The sequence below is a fragment of the Atta colombica genome, unplaced genomic scaffold, assembly GCF_001594045.1.
Source record: "Atta colombica isolate Treedump-2 unplaced genomic scaffold, Acol1.0 scaffold10, whole genome shotgun sequence".
NCBI lineage: Eukaryota > Metazoa > Arthropoda > Insecta > Hymenoptera > Formicidae > Atta > Atta colombica.
Genome location: NW_017259184.1, coordinates 638,538 through 655,093, shown reverse-complemented (window position 1 = coordinate 655,093; position 16,556 = coordinate 638,538). Strand labels below are relative to the sequence as shown.

The 16,556-nt window shown below is 31.9% G+C and overlaps 2 protein-coding genes and 1 non-coding gene across 4 annotated transcripts; 1 reads left to right on the top strand and 2 right to left on the bottom strand.

The window, feature by feature from the left end:
* The first annotated feature begins 1,276 nt into the window (after positions 1-1,276).
* On the top strand, positions 1,277-4,934 carry LOC108684093 (carbohydrate sulfotransferase 13-like). Its single transcript, XM_018188177.1, has 5 exons — positions 1,277-1,525; positions 1,985-2,181; positions 3,574-3,693; positions 4,312-4,455; positions 4,550-4,934. Exons 1-5 carry the CDS (start codon positions 1,286-1,288, stop codon positions 4,932-4,934), a joined length of 1,086 nt encoding a protein of 361 aa, XP_018043666.1. The 5' UTR covers positions 1,277-1,285.
* Positions 1,638-1,709, bottom strand: Trnad-guc. The gene has a single exon. It is a non-coding gene; the product is annotated as a tRNA-Asp (tRNA).
* On the bottom strand, positions 4,703-11,630 carry LOC108684085 (SUMO-activating enzyme subunit 2). 2 transcript variants are annotated; one of them, XM_018188163.1, is made up of 9 exons: positions 11,440-11,630; positions 10,470-10,624; positions 10,097-10,384; positions 8,607-8,674; positions 7,667-7,885; positions 7,303-7,560; positions 5,956-6,551; positions 5,680-5,881; positions 4,703-4,730 (listed from the first exon to the last, which is right to left on the bottom strand). In XM_018188163.1, exons 1-9 carry the CDS (start codon positions 11,581-11,583, stop codon positions 4,711-4,713), a joined length of 1,950 nt encoding a protein of 649 aa, XP_018043652.1. In that variant the 5' UTR covers positions 11,584-11,630; the 3' UTR covers positions 4,703-4,710. The 2 variants fall into 2 exon arrangements, with proteins under 2 accessions (XP_018043652.1, XP_018043643.1); XM_018188154.1 differs by lacking the exon at positions 4,703-4,730 and having other exon boundaries at positions 5,563-5,881.
* Between the last annotated feature and the right edge of the window lie 4,926 nt (positions 11,631-16,556).

Genomic DNA, 16,556 nt, shown 5'->3' with positions numbered 1-16,556 from the left:
TATATATATATTATATGCAACACAAACAAAATATATGTATAATATCAATTATGTATTTATTAAAAATCTAAATAATTTAATATATAGTGTTAGAAATATAGATCAAATTTGTATATAAATTGAGTAAAAAAATTTTATTGAAATATTGAAATTGAGTTCTTAAGATTTTCGTGAAAAACTCTGGGAATCGACGGATTCGATTATATAAACATTATTATAAAGGCAATTTTAATCGATGACGTTCAATTGTCATTAATTATGAAACCGCGTAACTGTAGCGCGATTCCAAACATTCTCTCGTTGTTATAAGATAACAGATTAATTAAGTTTTTGTATCATTGAGTATTGAAATTTACAATTTACTGACTGTCCAACATTTTCCGCAATCACGTGAACAAAATGCAATAATATTGAAATATTTCGCCAATCAAAAAAAAAAAGAAATGAATTCAAATATATAATGATAAAGAGATATTTGTGTCCTTTTATTATTTTTTTTTCTTAAACCACAATTTATACGTCGCATATTGATGTGAAATAATTCTTTTGGAATGGGCAGATTGCATTAATTTGAGATCAATTTTTCAATTTAACTTCAGTAGAATGCTTTCAATTCAATGATATTCCATGTGTTTATATATACTTAATGAAATTCAGGATTTCCATTTTATGAATCGGCTGTAATCTTGCAAAATTTTCCTCTTATTTTATTCTTTTACTAGTTCTTTTCACGGTTTTCTATATTAGAGCGAAAGAATAAAATGAAAAATAGAACACTTGATTAGAATAAGAATTTAGAAGATTAGATTAAGAGGAAATTTAATAAGCGTTTTATGACATCACAAATGGAAAATATATGTGTTTGTAAACAACAATTTTTAATTATCTAACACATAAAAATCATAAACATCATCGTATCGTCTTATTATGTAAACCTTTTTTTCATAAACAATTCGAGAGGAATGTCTAAACGAAATCAGGAAATCAGTAAGCGATAAGAAATATCACACGCCTACACGAAACTGGTATTTTCAAGCAGATATATTCCAACTCGTATTTCTAGTCTTGACGGAAGACAGAAGTGCAGAAAAATTTCAACGTGCTGCAGTTTAGACATCAAAGATTAATTCTAATCTCCTTCATAAATTTTTATTATAAAGTTTGAAAGGATTCGAGTAGTGTTTTACATAAATTTTAATAAAATGAAAATGTGTCGCAGTTTATGACTATTGTAAAATTGTAAAATTGTAAATTATAACTTTCTCTTCGCGGTATTTAATTCATTATGTCCGTTAAAGCGCAATTTTTCAAATATTGTTTGTGCATGGTGTTGAACTTCCTTGTTTGCATAATTTTAATTAAAACAAGAAGAAGCTGCAACGTAAAACAAACGGTAAACGTGACGATCAAGCATCAGCCGCAAATGCCCCACTTTTCGATTTCAAATAGGATAATTAAGAATGTCGAGTCAGAGATCAACATATTGCGGAGAGACGAATTGGAGGGTGGAACCATCGACCTACAGGTATATTTCTCTAAGAATTCAAATAAATATTTAAGTAAGAGAATAAAAATGGAACTAAAAAAGTAGAGATCTGAAATCTTAAAATAAATATATAATAGAATGAAAAAAAAAACTCCCCGACGGGGAATCGAACCCCGGTCTCCCGCGTGACAGGCGGGGATACTAACCACTATACTATCGAGGAAGTGATACAAGAAGTTTGAAAAATGTAGTACTAGAAGTAAATGAATTCAAAATAAAATTTTTAATCGTTTTATGCATAATTTTAAAAAATTTTCAATCATTCCGAATTTAAATTTTTATCATTAAAATAAATAAAAATTTTGGAATCCTGAAAATTATTTAAATTTTTAATATAAAAAAAGTTTTTAAAATATTTGATTCTATTCCATTTTTTTTTCGATTATCAATTTATTTTACACATAGATAAAAATAATTTTATTTAAAAAATTTGAACAGAAGAGCGCGACTCTACTCCAACAGATATCGAACGTCTGCATGAAGTACAAGCTGAGGACTCCTCTTCTCAAGAGGCATTTTTTATACAATGCCGAACATAAATCGTTATATTGTTGGATTCGCAAGGTCGCGTCCACCAGTTTCACTAAATTATTTTCCGACATGAGCAACCGACAAGTCGACCGTGATCTTTACAAGTAACTACTATTAATTATAATTAAGTAAATTAAAAATAAGTGTTTAGAAAAGCTATGAATCAAAAAACAATGTAAATATGTAAATAAACAAATATAATTATCGTGATTTAAAGCAAATAACAAATAACAGATGTAGTTTCGAACCCGATCGGGTTATCTTCAATGTTACATGTAAACATAATTAAATAGAACAGATCAACTAAATTGATATATTTAAATTAAACGGATCAACTAATAAAATAATACAAAAAAACAAGCCATTTGTAAAATCGCATTTTGTCATCATGAATCTGAATATTACGTCCGCAACAATATAACGTATAAGTTAGATGTCAAAATCATAAAAATCCTTATTCGTGTCAAAGTGCGCAAAGTCATCAAGCATCGTAAATTCAAAAATTCATGTTAAAATCTTAGAATTACAATGTTACAGTGTCCACTGATAAAAAAACTTCCATATCTGTATTAATACAAAAATTCTTCTACCAAGAATATTTACTTAGCAAATGGATTAAAATGAATTGAAATTTTTTTTTCTATTCGAATGCGTATTTTAAATACCGAATACCTTTTAATTGAATTTAATTAGATTCAATTAAAATTTAATTGGATTCAATTAGATACAATTGGATTGAAAAACTGCATTTCCTATTTAAAATTTTGAATGGAACACTATTCACAATGTATGTGTTGTGCATAGAAAAAGCTAATATTATTTTTAGATTGAAAAACATAAAGATATGCAATTCCTATAAATGAATAAAAATGCATTCAGAATTGAAATTCATTTTAACATTCGTGAATCAATATTTCTGAAAATCTGAATCCATTTCAATCCATTTTCGTTTGTTGGATAATTCGACGTTGGTAAAAGAATATAAAAGAATATAAAATTTGGAAACGGTAGGTTGCGTTTCTTCGCTCGGAACAACATCTATTATTTGTTATTTGCTTTAGATCATGATATTAGATCATAATTAATTTGTTTTCTTTATTTACACATTTACATTGTTTTATGGTTCATAGTCTTTCTAAACACTTATTTTTAATTTTTATTATTGAACCATGTTTACATGATGTTTTTAATTATTAAATTAAATACTTATACCTAATATATTCATTATCAGATATTACTCAGAGTGCGAGCGTGGCATGATAGACCAGACAACGTACTGATCTATCATGCCAGAAGTCTCGGATTCCTGATAGGAACCAAAATATTTCTCCTTAATATATAAATTCAGAAAAATTTACTTTATTTTCTGTGTAATTTATTATATTAATTTATAAGATAATTATATGTTAAGTTTTTTATTTCAACAAACATATTTTTTCATCTTATTTTGATGAGACTAAACTAATAATGTACAAAATGTTAATTTGCATTTGTAGAGAAGTGGACTTTCTATCGCCGGAAAGTTTGAAAGACCTGCAGCGTTTTGCTAGCAATAATACAATTTTCAAATTGCTTATAGTCAGACATCCGTTTCAACGGCTCATCTCATCATATCGGTAATTAATCTTGTTATGAAAAATACACTGAGGCAATAGGTTCATGGTGTTCAGCAAAATCTGACTAGTCAATTCAAGAATAATTCCAGAACATTCCATGTAAAAATTCTGATTTTTCTAGGATTTATCCTATCGATTTTTTAATTTTCAATATTATATGTTTTATATTTAAGTTAGGATTCTTATACGAATTAAAACGCTAACAAATTTGAAACAATTATTATTTATTGCTTTATAAATAATATCAAACGAACATTTCATCAACACAAACAATTTTTCTACTATGTTCTATTTTAGACATTAAATTCAGGTTTCTCATTTTCTATTGGTAACTTAAATTATACTCAATTTTTTTTTATTTTTTCTTTTTTCACGCTTTGATTTTTTTAGAATGAAAGTATGATAGATAAATTTTAGGCAAGCCCTGAAACGTTTTCCAGGAATTTTCTAAAATACATAAAATTTAAATATAATTCCAAGGATATTCAAAGAGCGCTGGACATTACATTAAATCGATAATTGATACGATTTTCACAAATCGAAGAGAGAAATACAAATTTATTCTGTAACACTAAAATTAATCTCGATGAATAAATATTAATTCAAAATTATTTATAGAGATCGCATCGAAGACAACAGTAAGTACACTGCGCAATCTTGGCTCTATGCTCGCCAAATTCTTCATCTCTCGAGGCCAGAACTCTTTCGTTTTAACGCATCGGGTGGCAACATTCTGCAAAGAATATTTTTGGCGGACAGAAGGTATACAACAATTGCTTGTATCTCTCATTTTCATATTCTATAATTAATTCATATAATATAGAATGTAATACAAAATCCCTGTTTCTCTCTGCAGACTGAAGGTGGTACCCAGCTTCCGAGAATTTCTAGAATGGTTGCTGAAGCAATCACCGGATCACGATGACGTTCATTGGGCCCAATATCACACTCACTGCGCGGTTTGCAATGTGAGATACAACTTTGTCCTGAAGCTGGACGAATATACTTTCGGGGAGATCAATTACATCTTGACAAAACTGAAATTAGATAAAAATAACATCTACTTGCCTAGACTGCAGCGTACTCGTACAGGAATCACAAATTTTGACACAGCATGCAAATACTTTCGCAACGTGACCACCAATATGGTCTTGCGGCTGTATAAAAGATACAAAATCGACTTTGAGATGTATAATTATAAGTTAGATAAATATTTGCACTGTGCAGGAGCAAAAAATTGACAAGCAAAAAGATGATAAAGCAGTAATATTTAATCGACAAATAATCTTTTTGATAAATAATATTTTTTGAACACGCGATATTTTTTTGTAAACTGGATATATTCCGATTGATTTTTTAAAAATAAATCTTCGTATTTTTATAAAATGAAGAAAATATAAAGGCGAATATAAATTTTTTTTAGACAGTTTATTTAGAAATCATTAAATTATTGAAAACGCATGTATTATTAATTATAAAATTAAATTACTACGGATGATTTTTTATTACATAAAAATTCTAGATTACAGTGATGAGGTGAGAATATTAATCAATAAAACACCTTAGTATAAGAAAAAAACGATCTATTTTTTTTTACTAATCAAGATGACAATAGTAATGATAATATGATGATACGTTAGGATATATATTCTATTAATATACAAAATTAACTGTTAATATGGAACACGTATGTCACTAATAGGAAAAAATAAATTTTTTTTCACTCTTTCACATATAAATTATGCTATATTTAAAAATAACTCAAACTTTTGCATTTAATTTTTGCACAAATGTCTTACAGTTTTATTCTATTCTCTTTTATTCTCTTCAAAATCTTTATTTATTATTTTCTCTTTATTTTTTGTTTCGATTGGATTTTCAGCTTTCGGATTCTTTCGTTTTCAAATGAATCTCTCTTTCTTTTAATGCTCATCTGTTACTTTCAGAGTTAATCGTTATCATCGTCACATATTATCAAGCAATCACCATCATCAGAAAGCTTCCGTTTCCTCAACGTTAATTTATTCAGTTCGGTTGAATTGTCATGAATTACGTCGTCGTTATTGATAATGCAGATATCGTCACTATCATCGCAATTATCAACTTCCATCTTACGTTTTTTAGCTGCAACTTCAGTTTCGGTTTCATTTTTGCGTTTCTTAGCTACTTCCGGTGTTTCCATCACATTCTGCAAAAATATATTTTTTTAGCAAATAAATAAATAACAAAGTAATTAAGAAAAATATTTCCCTAAATACTCACCTGTCCATTAGAACTGGAAGACTTCTCCGTTTTCTCTTTTTCGTTTTCTTTCGGTTGAAGCGTGTTCTTATCTGCCAATATTAAAAATTGTGGGCTATCCTGATCCTTTGGATCAGGTTTCTCTCGATAAACTATATAGACGGTTAGTGAATAATTCTGCTGGAAGTCGTCGACTTTGAGAATCGTTCCATTTCTGATTCCCAGCTCCTCCAATTTCTTATCATTGTTGCCTTCCGTTTCGCCTTCCTCGCTGCTAATGACAACAGAACCGGTTCCATCGATCATTACGTCGGGGGCGATCATGTTGAGTCTATTCTTAAGCACCAGTTCCTCCAGTTCTTTAATAGTCATGCTGGAGGTGTCAACTGCCAACGTAGCCTGCGGAGTAGGTGCACAAACGTAACACTGTGGATTGGGTGGATTCACTGCCTTTTCTGGAACCAATAGTTGATTGCGGTGATTCATCTTCAAGCGCAAATAGACAGATTTACAAGCTCGCAAATTGTTCTCGAGAACCCGGAAGGCATGGAGGACCACCATGCCCGCAATGATAGCATTGGTGGTGGCGATCGCTGGAATTATGTTGCCAGCCATTGCTAAGGAACAAAAAGATAGATCAGAATCAAAGATTTTACGAGTAGTAATTGAACAACTTGAATAAATTTCATGTTCAAAATGAGACGCAGGTACACTTCAGATCTTAAGGTATACTCTCAAAAATTTGGAAACATTTTTTGAAAATTGACATTTTTGGGATTTCTTATTCAAATATCCATAACATTAATAACATTAAATTAATTGTTAAATTCAATAACTGTTATTAAATCTAAAGAATTAGTTTAAAAATCACATTGTTATAAATTAAGTCTAAAGAATTATTTAAAAAATCATATTGTTATAGATATTGATTATTAAATCTAAAGAATCATTTTAAAAACTACTATTGTTGTAGATATTTGAATATTTAATCCGAAAAATGTCAATTGTTTAAAAATGATTAAAAAATTTGTATTTGCAATGTACATTGTATATAACTAGTTTTGTGTTTGAATATAACTTTATTATTAGATGCTGCGGAAAGTTCTTGTCGTTTTTTCAAGAGATGAAGGGAAAAAACGACACAAACTTTCCGCAGTATAATATACAATTTTGAAAAGAAAGAACGAGATGCTGAGTGATGCTTCGTGCGAAAGCGACCAACTCATACTCTTTCCGGATTCGATCCTGAACCTTATTTCATATATACTTTGAATTTAAATTGAAGGTTGTGAGAGTATAACATGAACAGCAACACATTCCGGGAACTTATTTCAAGAAAGATACAGATTAAACAGAACTGTTACTTACATTTGATATCAAATCTGCTTTTCTGAGGAATTCCAAAGATGTGCGCGCGAATATTGGCACATGCAGCAACGAAATCCATAGCATGTTGATCATCTTTATCCCAAACCAAATGATTGCCTGGTGATTTTTCTTGAGAAGACTTCAATGTTTGACTCAAAGTCTTCATCGATTCTGCAAAAATCGAGCCACACTTGGAAATGCTCCATCGTTGCTGATCCTTCAGTCCAGGCTGATTGATTTCTTTACTGCATCCAGCCACTTCAAGAAAATAATTATTTTTTTCGTTGAGAATTATTTTTGTGTATTGACATTATTTTCGTTGAGAAAATTGGAAAGAAGATATTTGTGTAGGACAGTAACAAACCTCCATCTGGTAGTTCCCTCCATTTCAATGGCATTGGAGATCGGCGCTTTTTCCATAAATTGTCCATGCTCAGCAAATATTTGATGTCATCATGGAAGAGCTTTGTGAACAGTTTTTCTGGATCATAGTCGCAAGATTGGGCCCAAGCTCGTGTAGAAATTCTGTCAATATTGCCTTTATCATTGGATTCACCTTGCAAAGCCTCTTCTCCTGCTGTATCTACAATATTAAAATACTGAATTAATAGAGGAAAAGGTGAGCCTCCCCCTTATAATTATGTTACAATTAACACCATTTTTTTGTAAAAGATTTTAATTTATTTAGTTTTAGATATCGAAATTGAATAACCAACTGCGCAATTTTTTTTTGTTGACTTGATATTGATCTATTACAAGATATCGAAGTATTTTTGTACAATTTTTAAATTTAATATCAAAATTAAAGTTCGTAATATGCCTGGTTTATGCTTTGGTCTATAAAATCCTAAAATTAAATCGATAAAATACAGATTTCAATTAGGATCAATTAAATCTGGTAGGTCCTATTGACTGAATTTTAGGATTTTAGAGTTAAGAACGGAGCATAATCAAGCATTAAATTTATACTCTAAATTAATTCTTAAGGTGTTGTTATGTTATTTTAAAATAAATAATCATTTGACATATCATTGACTTGAGTATAACAAAAAATAATTACATAAAAAAATAAAATGGGAACCCATATTATCATCTTCTTTTCTATTATTATATTTTGCTATCAATAATAACTTATTACTGATCAAATAATAGAAAATAAAATAAGAAATTTAATAATTAAACATGAAAAATATTTGTATAAATCTTATGATAAGACCATTACAATAAAATATTAATTGCATTAATTATTATTAACTATTAGTGTTATAATTATAAATTATGCCAAATATTATATTTTGTATTACCAGCTGCTTCAGGATCTGTAGTATCCGGAGAAACATCTTGATCAGGATCTTCTTCTCCAAATAATTGACTGTAATTGACATTTATTACACATTATAAAATCAATTAAAAATTATTGTCCATTTATTTTTAGTAATATATTGGGAGTACAAATTAGTTCGGTCCGTTTTTTTATGCATTTATTTCAAAACAAAATGAATGGACAGATCAATTAAAGTATTGTCCATCGCTGCCTACTACTTTTTCCCATCTCTCAGACAATTTTCGAATTCCATCTCGAAAAAATGACTCGTTTTTGGAGGCGATTCAATTTTGGAGCCAATTTTCGATTTCTGCGAAAGAAGTGAACCGGTAACTTGCTGCATCCTTCGGAACAACCAGTAATTAGAAGGAGCAATGTCCGGAGAATACGGCGGGTGCGGTAAAACATCCCATTTGAGCGTTTCCAAATATTTTTTTACGACTTTAGCGACATGAGGCCGAGCGTTGTCATGAAGAAGAATAACTTTATCATATTTTTGCTCGTATTCCAGCCGTTTTTCTTGCAATGCACAACTTAAACGAATCAATATTGTAGCCAATACCGATCGCCCGTAATGGAATCGTCAGGTTTCAGCAACTCATAATAAAGATCCTTTTGGTTCCACCAGATACAGAGCATGATCTTCGAACCATGAATGTTCGGCCGTGGTATTGATGTTGAGGTCGATGGCAACGATTGATCGGGCTTAGTGTAGTATTTTTTCTTCTTGGAGTTGTCGTAGAATATCCACTTCTCATCTTCACAATCCGATGCAAAAAACTTTTTTTCTGTTGTCTTTGAATCAGCTGTTTGCAAGTGAAAAATCGCCTTTCAACGTCTCTCAGTTTCAGTTCATAAGGCACCCAATTTTCTTATTTTTGAATCATTTCCATGGCTCCCAATCGTACGGAAACGACTTGTTGAGTTACCTCCAATGATTCTGCAAGCTCTTCTTGCGTTTGACTCTGATCTTCTTCGAGTATACTTCTAATTCTTTGTCTTTTTGGCTGTCCAGAGCGAGGCTTGTCTTCAACGCTGAATCTCCATCCTTCAAACGTCGAAACCATTCCCTGATTTATCAGTTGGAGCAGATCAGTTGTCACCATAAACTTCGACAAGCATTCGGGCTTCAGCCGCACTTTTCTTCCAATTAAAGCAGAAAATCAAAACCTCCCGCAAATGCTGCTTGGTTAATCCAAAATTCGATATTTCAAACACAGTAAAAATCAAGATTTTTGTATGAAACTCAAAGCGATATAAACTGAATATTATTAGCAGATGTTTAATCTCTCTGAAACCACCAAAATCACTATGAACCATTCACAACAGCTGGAGCTATCTTTAGGGAAACGAACCGAACTAATTTGTACTCCCGATAAATAAAAGTTGAATTAAATTTACACATTTTAATTAGTGCAACACACAATCAATAAAATAGCTCTTTAATGTAAATTGTTTTGTAATAATTACTTGAAGAGATGTTTAGCCCAAATGATACAATGAATGGGCTCACTGGGAGTGTTGCGGATGGTACAGCCAGGATAAGTCTTTTGCGTAGCTTTAGGCGTACATTCGTAGCATTGGCTCATGCCTTTCTTGATGAGTTCGACTTGACCTTCATAACCCGCAGTACCAGATTCGATCAATGGTATGTCTGCTGCCAGACACATACGATTCACATGGTTTCTGGCTGCTCTATTGTCAAGAGCATTCAGAACCATTGTGAACCTTTTGAAAAAAGTTAAGCCAAATTCCGAACTACAAACACAAAGTTTTAGAACATCAAATAAATATACGGCATCAGTATTGCTGCAAGCAAAACAAGGCAGTAAAATAAACTTACGATGTAATACTGTCATGATAGTGTATCACTTTGACATCTGGATTAAATGTCAATGCTGTTTCACATGCTATACTGGCTTTTGATTTTCCCACGTGTTTCTTTTGAAACAGGAATTGCCTATTTAAATTGCTGACGTCAATTGTGTCCAAATCAATCTGGAAAATAATGATTTTGATTGACAATTGAGAATAATCTGAAGCTAATATTATAGTCATAAATATTATATTGGTCAATTCTTACAACTATGCTTATACAATTGTAGAATGAGCTTAAGAAATTCAACATGTTGAATTTATTGGCTTACGTTATGACCTTACAATTTCTATCTTTAAGACTTTCATAGACTTTCTTTTTATATGTGAAATATAATTAAGTGACAAAACATCAATAATGAAATAATTTGAAAAACATGATATGATAATGAAACATACACACAAATTACAATAAAATTACAAAATAATAATTATTAAAACAAATCAATTAGTTACAAACGAATAAGACAATAATTAACATAAAAGAAAAGAGAAACATGGAGAAAAAAGAAATTAAAAGCGAGTTTTTAATTTATTGATTGATCAATCGCAAAATTGTGCCAGATGTAACTTTACGAAGCAAAGTTGCATTTTGCATATAACGCAATCGATCAATTAATCGATAAATTGAAAAACTCGTCTTAATTCAACAGAAGCATTCTTATCCTGCGAATATATAAATATTCATAATGCATTCATTATTCAAAACAATGAAGTGTGTTAAAATTATTAATATAAAAAAAAACAAAGAAGAATACTTTATATTTATTATCATTACTGTGAATATAAATCGAGAGAATAAATTTTTTTCCACGATGGTGGAATTCGGTGTATTTATATTATGCCTTCAACAGCCTTCAATCCCACCATGAGGTTACACGACGCTGTATGTAAATCGATCAAAAGTGAGGTTACGTTAACAAGAAAATTATACTTACAATTTCAATATCGGCAAATCCCGACATAACCAGGTTTTTGAGGATCTCACAGCCGATACCGCCGGCGCCGACAACGAGTACTTTGCTATGTAAAATTGCATCGCGCAATTCCTCACGAAACAAACCGTTTATACTTGTCGCCATCTTGCTACTTACTAGTTGCAAACTAAAATCACTTTACAGCACAGCAATTGAGTCAACTGAGCGACCGGCTGACCGGCGTCGCACAGGTTGCGCTCCGCCGCTCCCATTCCGAATAGAGCGGCATTTTCTTACGCATGCGCAGTGGTATTGGCTGCGTTCAGCAAACTCAACAATTGAATGAGCGCTCGCTGTATTGTGTGTATTCTTTTAAATCGTCCAACCAGATTTTAGATCTAGAAGAATACATCAATAGTAACCAAGCATTTACTCAACTGTTGAATCTATTGAACGCAGTCATTGAACAGTGTAATGGCAACCTTTTCGTATTAGCCTAGTTTGCACTAGTTTCCATCGAGGGTTTAATCCGGAATCAGAATGTAAGAACCAACCAACTACAATCGTTTGTTTCGACAGGGGAATACTCGATTGTAGTTGGTTGGTTCCTCGGTGGAAACTAGGCCATTGACGCTCGATGCTTATTTCAGCATCAAAATAGATTAATATGAAAAGATTCATTCATTTTTAGATGTGTTTTTTAATTTAGTTCTGTTCGACTTCACACTTTTTTATACTTTTTACACTTAAAATAAAATAGATATATATTTTGCGCTGAAAAGAGAAAAAATGAAAATGTTGGCCCTATATTACTAAAGTAGTGCATTTCTCTTATCTTATCGACAACCTTCCTATAGACTATTTCACCGCCATCTTGCACCTAGTTGTTTGTAGTCCAAGGAAGTTTCCAGCAAGAGATACAAATCGACACAAGAATCATTCCGTCTTTGTTTCTTATTGATTATTGAATAAGAACAGAATGACTCTTGTCCTCTGCTAGAAAGCTCCCCAACAAGCGCTTAATATTATTGGTACATAGTTATTCCTATGTCCATGATATTGGTACATAGTAAGGTTAGGTCCAATATAATGCATTATTCTTTAGTAATATAGAGTAATATAGAGAGCTTTAATTGGCTCGTAATCAGAACGCATTTTTATCTCTGAAATTCTATATTATGCGCAACGTAAAATATCGTATGTTAGCGCGCTATGTTAACGCGGGCCAAAAAATGTAAAAAGTGTAAGAATTAGTTTTACCAACGCCAATCAAGCTTAATCGTGATTAACTGTCAACCGCAATTGGTCGTCTATTCTACTAAACAGCAAACGCGATTGGTCAGTCAACAGCCGATTAAGCTAACTGGCGTTGGTGAAACTGGTCCTAAGCAAGTCGAACAAATTATTCGATTAATCAATTGCATTGGCTGCTTTTTTTTCTTCTTCTTCTTCTTGTTCTTTTTCTTGTTCTGAATCATAGAACTTGTAGTAATGGAACCAGAACCTATTCAACACTGTGTTTGAAAACATTACCCGGATACCTCTGTTAGACCCTGCGCACAAGAGGGAATAAGGAATTAGGAATAAAGAATAAATGATTTCAAATTATCAGAAACCGTGTAATCCGATTTCTAATAGATTAAGATATGCCTGCAGCATACGATGCTTATTTTCCTGCTAAATGCTAGCTGGATTAGAATCCTGCCACCGTGACAGCGATATTCGCACTCTAGCAGGAAAACAAGTATCATGTGCCGCCAATTTTAATATACGAATACGGCTTGTAAGGCCGACGGAGCAGAAATTTACAGCGGAACGGAATAACGCGACTAATCAGAACTCTGCTTTCTTTTCTGCGATTGTGATTGGTCGCGTTGTTCCGTTCCGCTGTACATTTTCGCTCCATAGGACACTAGCCTAAAGGCTGTGTCCCAAATTTATTGGCAGGTCAATCATATATTTTCATGTGAAACTTTCCACATTTCATTTTTCATTTTTCACTCATCGAGATTTCACGTGAAACTTTTTATGTATAGCGATTACATATGCAATATTGCATGGACGACTGAGCAATATAACCTATAACAACAGAAAGAAAAATAATAATGAACGTGAAACAAAAAGAAATATTATTAAATTATTTAAAAACGCAAATTAGTGAGGAGTAGAATAGAAAAAACGACAAGATGGATTAAAATTAGTAAATTTAATGTATTTTATTATATAATGTATTATAGTAATTGCTAAGAAATAATTATTTGATAAAATATAACATTTTTAGTTATTTTTAAATCATTAATTGTATGTATGTATGTACCCAATATATATGTACGTAATAATAGTTTTTGTAATATATATTATTATAATAGTTACATATATATAAAACCTCTCTTCCATCAATGCGATATTACTTCTTCAATTATTAATGGCATTTGCCTTGAGATAAATTGTCGGAGAATAAGACATGTTAGTTCTGAAGTACATTTATCAATTCCCTAGATTTCCGCCTTTCCGCCACGGTCCTTGGCTAAAAAGTTCACGTGAACAATTTCACATTTTCATAGTTGGGAAAGTTACATAATCCCTCGAAATCATAGATGATCATAGAGTTCACGTAAAACTTTTCACTTTTCACGTTTCCGCCCTAGGGGAAAAGTTACATGATTAACCCCCCCCCCCCGAAAAAAACTACAGTTTACATCATATGCTATAGATTTTCAGTACTGGCAGTCAATTTTAAAATACAGCCGAAAATAACAATACAAAGTGATGAAAATCCCTAAACAGTGTTGCCAAATTTAGATTTTTCCTTTAAATTTGATGTTTTTTTTTACTGGAAGATTTTTTAAGGTTACAAAAAATTTATGAAAATTTCCAAGTAACTTTTGGGCAGGAAAGTAGAAAAAAAGTCGAAATTATATTTAAAATATTGAGAAAATCACAATATAAGAAATAACTTTCGAACAGACTTGGCATCATTGTCCCTAGGCTTCCGACAGCCATCTTCATTCGCCGATTCGCCAGCTCGCGTACGGTTGTCGATTTATTACAGGTCGGGCAGTGTCCGTCGGCCGGGGCCGGGGCAGTTTGCCCAAGTTCGCGATATGGGACGATGCTGTGTCGTAAAACTGTGACGGTAATTATTAGGTGTCGCATCGTCGGGATCGACGACGCGCCAGCAAGCCGCTACGGACATGGCGGATGTGAGCGTATATTAACGTCACCCTCTACTTCTCCCGTCATCCTGCACTCTTGTCTCGTCGTGCCGTGAGAACGCGACGCGAGAAGCAAGAACAACTGTTAAGCAAACTGCCGAGGGCGCCGCACTCCGCAGAGCGGAGTCGTTCCAAGTTCCAAGTTCCAAGTGGTGCGGCTCACCCATTCAAGAAAGATGCTTGCTTCGCTTGCGCGCACATGGTGACATCGTCTTCCGGGTCAGTTCGAAAGTTAATTCCGCGGCGGAGGTACGGCCACCGGCGACGAGGAGGCTTCCATGCCTCCTGGATCGTCGACAATCGACGGCGTCCCCCCCGTGAAGGCCCCGTGAATTCCGGCGAGCTCGGCAGAGCGGGGCGCCTCCATGGGGTTCTCATGGGGTGTAATGGCGATCGAGACATCGGGAAGATGTTTTGTTTCTGGGTTCGGCGAGTTCCGAATGTTACGCTACGTTTAGTTCGCTGCTATTATTGTTCTGCTGCATCAATTAAACCGATATCTCGATCTCAAGCTTGGCGTGAAATTTATTAATTGGATAGGGATGGATTAGGAAACCTGCTCCGTTTTACCTTTACACTCTGGAATTATTGTTAAATTTAAAAATGATGATTTTTTAATTCGTCTTACTTGCGTTCAATTATATGATGATATTATTAATATTATAATCAGTGTTTTATTGAAATTTCAGTAACAGTTTGTGATTGTCTCACTGATTGAACCCATCAGTGATCTGATGACTCCAATTTGCAATTTTCACTTCCCGATGCAGTGACACAGACTTTATACATCGCTATAAATGATCTCAAATAACTTTTTAAAAGACTTGTTACTGATAAATTAAACTTTAAAGTGGGTTTTTTTTTCCTGCGCTATTTGATCAGAAAAATTATATTATTTATAAAGTTGCCGAATTAATTATGTAGGGATTGTATTTTCCTAATTTATGAAAATGCTTGTTTTGTTATATTAGGAGCATTATATTAATTTTAAATGAATGATAAAATCATATGAGATAATTTACAAGCATTATCTAAAGCCTGTGCCACTATATTGAAGATTTAGATTTTGATTAGATGATGTTTCACATTTAATTTTATTACACATTTATTTTTAATTTGTTTTATTCTAGTTAACTGAACTCTAATCTTCAATCTCTAATGCAGTGACACAGGCTTTAAGCACTGCTTATAAATTATCTCAAATAACTTTGAAATGTTAATAATAAGTTAAATTTTACGAGTTTCTTGCTCCACTATTTAACATCCACTAGAAAAACTATATTGTTTATAAAGCTGCTGAATTAATTATGTAGGGATTATATTTTATTAATATTTACTAATATTTATTTTATTATAGCAATCATGTTTTAAATGATAAAATTATATGAGATTATTTATAAGTAAAGCTTAAAGTTCGTGTCACAGTTTATTAAAAAGTTAGGATTGAAAATTGAAAAGTAGAATTCATTCAGAAGATAATTTTTAATATTTAATTTTAATATGTTTCATTCTGAAATCTCCAATTTGCAATCTTCAATCTTCAATGCACAATGTGACATGTATTTAATATATATTAATAATTGTGGAAAAATATTATGAATTCATGAGATTCTTAAATTTGAAGATTATATTTAATTGATTTATTTCATTTTTACTGATTATAAGTTATGATTTGTCATTTATTTTACTGATGACAAATTAATTAGTAATCTCTGTATAGCAAAATATGAAAGTATTGTGTTTGATATGTATTCTCTGTGATTGTGAAAGAATATAGCAAAGTTATGGAACTCTTAATTACGTTAACTATATCAATTTATTACATTTTTGCAATATTAATTTATACTGAAATAAAGTGCTTTAAAAATGAATTTTTAATATCTAATGGTGATCCAGACATTTTATGTAATAATAATAATATTG